The following is a 5,971-nucleotide window of genomic DNA, read 5'->3' on the forward strand; positions in this document are numbered from 1 at the left end:
AGTTTTTATGTTGTGTTATTTGTCTATAGGGTTTTCTAACAAGTACTTGTCATTTTAAATGATTCTATTTATCCTTTTAGCCATTTAAGTATTTCATAAATGTTGTTAACAGATATGGTTGTGTTGTTAACAGATATGGTTTATTGTTAAGTGCAAGTCAGAATTTTTTCTTAAGTAAGTGTCATTTTAAGTATATAGTTTGTCTCTTTTGTAATCAATCTTGTATGTTTTATGCAATGTTTTAGTATGTCCTTTTGAAGTTTCATTTGATTCTTTTAACTGTGTTACGCATTTCGCTTGAAATGAGATTTTGGGCTTGTTTTGGTACCTCTTGTGTGACTCGAGACATTGCATTTCAGTCTGTTAAACCTTTAAGTGTTTTTCAGAAGGTCTTGGAGAGAGATACCTGAAGCAGCACTGATAATTTTTCCATCAGGTGTTGATCCTGTGATTGCTCCAATTGGTACTCAACTGTCTTCAAGAAGAGTTCCAGAAAAGACGAGTTCCCGAGTGATCGGAACAATTTTTTATCTTAACTTTTAAACGTCTTTTTGTGCAAAGATATTATGACAGTTGGTTGTATTTTAGGCATTTTATGTTTATTGTTGTTAGAAATTGTCTTTAAAAGATATGCTAAAAACATCACTCCAATTTAAGGTTTGAGTTCTGGCCAAACTCTAACTCTAACTTGGACGGATGGTGCTTGTTAACGAAGCCCAGAGGTTTCTGCTCCAAAAAATAATATGCAAGTTATCTTAACTTGACAATTTGATCCGATCAGAATGACAGCTGAATCAGCTTGGAGTGAAGATTGTCATCTTTACCCGGGGAAAGATGTCAAGGTTCACTAAAGAAAAGCGTTTCAGCAGTTTGCAGTCTCTGGGGTGATAGCAGAAATAGTTTGATAATCGCTTATCACTTTCATTAGTAAGCAAAATTCCTATTCTATTCCCTTGTCTCTGAGAATGCTAATTCACATACCAGGTCTGTTTTAGTTTCTTTTCTGCAAGCTGTAGACTCAATGAGATACTAACGAAAGCTACCAACCAGACAGCGAGACAGCAACAGAGATGCAGCATTGCAGCTGCGTTGACAGAAGTAACCCTGGCTGCCCAGTGACTGCAGAGAAGTCTTCAGCTGTGAAACATCATCAGGCAACGCAGAAGAAGAAGAGACAGCAGATGATTTGAAACTTTAATCTAGAACCTGCGTATGAATGAAGAGCAAGGACTGAATATAGTGTGCTCTCATCTTTTTGCTTTTAGCAGCTAAGATCTTTGGGTTTTTCTTGGGTAACTCAAGTAGTGCTTTGCTTATAACAGTATATGTAGAAGCAGCCAACCGTGTCACAGAACCAGTTTGGATAGCTCTAAAGAAAAAAAAGGGGGGATGTGTAGGAGGATAGCTTATATCATAAGGTAGAGCTATCCACACCTGGGCCTCAAACCAGGCCTCAGACCAGGCCTCAGGCCTGGTCTAGCAGGCCTCAGTACATTCCACATACGCAGCACAAATAACCTTATCTGTTACTGGAAATGTGTTAAGGTAGTGGTGCTGCTAGCATGGAATAGTTACTGGAAAGACACAGTGGCTACCTTAAACTGCAATAGCTTACATACTTCTGTATGTTCACTGCCTATCAGAATGCACCTGTTCGTGTAAACTATTCTGTCTGTATAAAACCCGACATCTCGTGGAATAAAGTAGGAGAACCTGTGATATAACCATATTGGTTTGGACCCTCGTTTCTCTAGTCCCCGATCTTATCTGATCCCAGCCTTCAGTGCCCCAGCAGCCTCTGGGGGAAAAACCTTCTCCTGACATCCAAGCAAAACCTGCCCTGACCCAGCTCCAGCCGTTCCTGCACTCCTGTCCCTGGGCACCAGAGGGAAGAGGCTCCCACAGCCCCAGCCAGGGACCCGCTCCCAAGGCTCCTGCCAGGGCAGCCAGGGCTGGCACCAGCTGGGATGCTCGGTTTCCATGGGCTGGGGTTTAGGAATGGGATTCCCCAATTTCCTGCTCCTGCTAAAACCGTGCTGCCGCTCGCTGCCCTCCAGCCTCCCCCTGAAAGTACAAAAGGCAAAGATGCCAGGCTGGGAGAAGAACAATTTACTGGGAACAGCAACAAGATAAGGAACAAATAGGAACAGAAATAATATTGATAACAGAAGGGGTAACACAAACCATATATAGGGAAAACTACAACAACACCAACTGGTTTTCCTGTGCCTGGAAAGGACACCCTTCTCCCTGGGAGAGAGAAAGAGTCCCTGTGCTGGCCCTGGCAAGGACCTGAGATGAGATTAAATACAATAATGAGTCCACTGCCAGACCCTCACCTTGTTCAAGCCAAACTCATTCATTGCCAGTGGCAGGGAGAGGAACAGGTGTCTTCCCAGCATGGATCATGGGAAATGTGGGTCACCGGGGCTCTTCCCAATGTGCGTCCTCTGGTGGTAGATGAGGTTGCAGTCACACATGAAGATCTTCCCACAGTCAAGGCACTCGCAGGCTTCCCTTACCGGTGTCTGCGTTGGTGTTTGGTGAAGTTAGACCTGTCAGAGAAGCTCTTCCCACACTGGGGACACTTGTAGGGCCTCTCCCTAGTGTGGATGCGCAGGTGGGTGACGAGGTTGGAGTTGTGCTTGAAGCCCTTCCTACAGCTGGGGCAGCGGAAGGGCCTCTCCTCTGTGTGAATCTGCTGGTGCCTGAGGAGAGTGGAGCTGGTCTGAAAGCTCTTCCCACACTGGGAACACTCGTAGGGTCTCTCTCCAGTGTGGATCATCTGGTGGCATGTAAGGTTGGCGCTATCTCTGAAGCTCATCACACATTCCCCACACTTGTAGGGTCTCTCTCCAGTGTGGGTTCTCCTGTGGAAAGTCAAGGTGGAGCTGTGGCTAAAGCTCTTGCCACATTCCCCACACTCATAGGGCCTCTCCCCATTATGGATCCTCATGTGGACAATCAGGTTGGAGCTGTCTCTGCAGCCCATCCCACATTCCCCACACTGGTAGGGCCGTTCCCCAGTGTGGATCCTCTGGTGGCAGATCAGGGAGGAGTTCTTGCTAAAGCTCTTCCCACACTGCAAGCACTCACAGCACCTCTCTTTGTCATGAAGCTGCTCATGGGCCATGAGGTCTGAGCTCTTGCTGGATATCTGACCACGTCCCTGGCCTAGGGTGGGTATTTCCTCATCAGAGCATTCTTTGGATGGGTCTGGAGCCCTTCTTCATGTGACATCTCCGGCGCTTTTCCTCCCTGCTGGATTCCTCTGCTGGAGATCCACTCAAAATGGCCTCTTCCATGACGTTCTGCTGCAGGGATTTGTCCTCCCTGGTCTCTTTCCTCAGCTCCTTGTCTGGGGGAGGAAGGACAAGGACAGGATGGGATTTGCCTCTGTGCCAGAGGGAAGGGGAAGGAGATCCCCCCAGTGCATCCCCAGCAGGACGGCGTCGGCAGCGGGGCTGTCCTGCAGCCAGGGGCCATGCTGGGCTGGGAGATGGAGCAGGGGAGAGGGGGAAAGGGGCAGTGAATTCTTCCTCACCTGCCTGGCAATCCAGGGGCATCTTCCTCTTTACTGAAGCCTAAACTAAAAAATTAAAAATTAAATTAAAAATGTGGGACAAAAAAAACCCCAAAAAAACGCAGAGTCAGAATACAACTGGAGACCCGGTGTTGGAAGCAGTCCAATCAAATCGTGGCTGCAGTCCTCCTGGAGTCACAGATGTGGTTTTGATCTTATAGAAGTGTATAAGTTTCCTCTGAAGGTCCAGTGGTGGTGTAGATGGGTCTGGTCTTCCTCTGGGAATCCAGTGGAAACAGGCGGCTTCTGGTGTTTCCCATCTCAGATTATATCCAGGTAGGAATGCCTGGCTCCTCCCTGTGGGTGGAGCATCTCACAATGGGATGATGAAATTTTATCAGTCGTGCAGAAAGACTCAATGGCCCATTAGCAGAAGATATCGCCCTGAAGGGAGGATGGATCATGGAAGAGATAAAAAAACCTGCCCTGCCTGGTTTTAACACCTGGCCCATTAACAGCAGATAACCCCCAGGAGTTATGAGGGAGTGGTATGGAAGAGATAAAGAACATTGCCCCACATGTTTTTAACAGATGGTAATAGAATATCTACTTTTAGTTCCATCTTACATTGCAACCTAAGACAGGACCCAAGACTCCTTGCCCAGGCTCTCTCCAGAACACGCCCAGGCCAATGCTCAGCACAGAAAAGCCCCGTCAGCAGCCCCAGGCTGGCCGTGGGCAGGCTGGGGGCAAACAGCATGGCTGGGGCTCTGCAAGATCCCTGGGGGAGATGGGAAGGAGCAGCAGAGCAGGGGCTGATCCATCCCCACTGCGCTGGACACCCCAGGGCAGCGTCCCACAGCGGCCTCATGCACCTGCCAACAACATCCCCCCTCTGCAGCCCTGGCCTCTCCCCCAGCTCACACAGGGGCCGCATCCTTGCAGGTACAGCCACGGCAGCACTGCCTCAGGAGCCCCTGTTTGCACTGCACACAGCAGGCGTCAGCACTGCCATGGTGTTGGTGTGGGGACATGAACCTGAGGGAGCACAAATGCCATCAGCCCCTGGGGCCAGCAAGGGCTGCGGGACAGCAGGGAAACCACTCAGGTTTGTGGTGGCCTCTGCAGTCAGCCACAAAGTTTGTTCCCATCAGCTGGGAGTTCCCTGTGCCCCTGCAGATGTTGTTGCTCAGAGCCAGCACTGCCTGGCAGCCACCCCTAAACTGCCCTGAGCATTTCCTTTGCTTCACTTTGGCTTTCTTTCCTCTTCCTGCTACAAATTTCTTCCTCTTGCCCACCTCTGTTCTCTCCCTTGCAAACAGCCCATCCCTGTGTCCTGGGTTATGCAACAATGTTTATTCTATTTTACCATATGTTCAAACTGCTTGGGGAGATGTTTTCTTTATCTCTTGTATGACCCGTTCCTTATAACTCCAGGGGGGAGGGGGCGGGTGCCTTCTGATAATGGGCCAGCTGTTAAAACCCAGTGGAGCAATGTTCCTTATCTATTCCACAACCTGTCCTCCCTCCAGGGGAATATCTTCTGGTAATGGGCAATTAAGGCTCACCACATGACTGAAACCATTACATCATCCCATTGTGAGATGCTTCACCCAGAGGGGAGAGCAAACCATTCCTACCTAAAAACCCCTGAGATTCAGGAACACCAGGTATCCTGTTTTCCACTGGATTCCAGAGGAAGGCTGGACCCATCTCACCTCTACTGGACCCTTTCTACAGGATCATCTCTACTCCAACAGAACCACATTTGTTTCTCCAGGAGGATTTATTTGGACTTCTCCCAGCACCCTGCCCAACAAATCCCAGACAGGGGTCCCGGCTGCGGGTATCACAGTGACAGAAAAGGTCCCGAGATTCTGAACCCGCACAGAATCCCTGGCCACAGGGTCACGATGGCAGTGAGGGATCCCGAACCCGGCAGAGTTCCCAGCCGCAGGGCCGCGGTGGCAATGGGGGGTCCTGGGGTCCCACCCCACACTGAGTCCCCGGCGGTCCCGACCTGCGCACCGGCGACAAGCGCCGCAAGGGGGAGAAGGGGGGGACCCTGGGGCCCAGATCCCAGGCAACAAGGACCGCAATAGATAGTACCTTAAAATCCCATTTGGCTCCCTGTCAAAGATCGTTCCTCAGGCTACAGAAGGTGGTGGTTGGATCGAGAGATCGAGTTGATCAATCAATACCTTCACTTCAAGTCCAGAGGCTTTTTTATCCCTAAGTTACAAATGCATATTCATATCTTTATCTACACACTACCCAATCTAGGTGCAATTTTCTAAGTTCGTAAAACTACGAAAAACTACGAAAAGCAGCATCAAAAACCTACGCATATAGCACAACTATCAGTGCAAAAACTCTATCTTACTAGCGTAAAAGTTCTATCTTATTGTGCGTAAAAATTCTATCTTGTTATGTGAAAAACTCTATCTT

At 48.8% G+C, this 5,971-nt stretch overlaps 1 protein-coding gene across 1 annotated transcript; it reads right to left on the reverse strand.

Moving 5' to 3' along the window:
- Positions 1-1,173: 1,173 nt before the first annotated feature.
- Positions 1,174-3,667, reverse strand: LOC134562452 (zinc finger protein with KRAB and SCAN domains 8-like). The gene has a single exon (XM_063419845.1). It carries the CDS (start codon positions 3,131-3,133, stop codon positions 2,519-2,521), a length of 615 nt encoding a protein of 204 aa, XP_063275915.1. The 5' UTR covers positions 3,134-3,667; the 3' UTR covers positions 1,174-2,518.
- Between the last annotated feature and the right edge of the window lie 2,304 nt (positions 3,668-5,971).

The sequence above is a fragment of the Prinia subflava genome, chromosome 27, assembly GCF_021018805.1.
Source record: "Prinia subflava isolate CZ2003 ecotype Zambia chromosome 27, Cam_Psub_1.2, whole genome shotgun sequence".
In the NCBI taxonomy this organism is placed as follows: domain Eukaryota; kingdom Metazoa; phylum Chordata; class Aves; order Passeriformes; family Cisticolidae; genus Prinia; species Prinia subflava.

What these genes read in the sequence shown, in the direction of transcription:
- LOC134562452 (XM_063419845.1), bottom strand. Translation starts at nt 3,133, where the DNA reads ATGGCCCATGAGCAGCTTCATGACAAAGAGAGGTGCTGTGAGTGCTTG.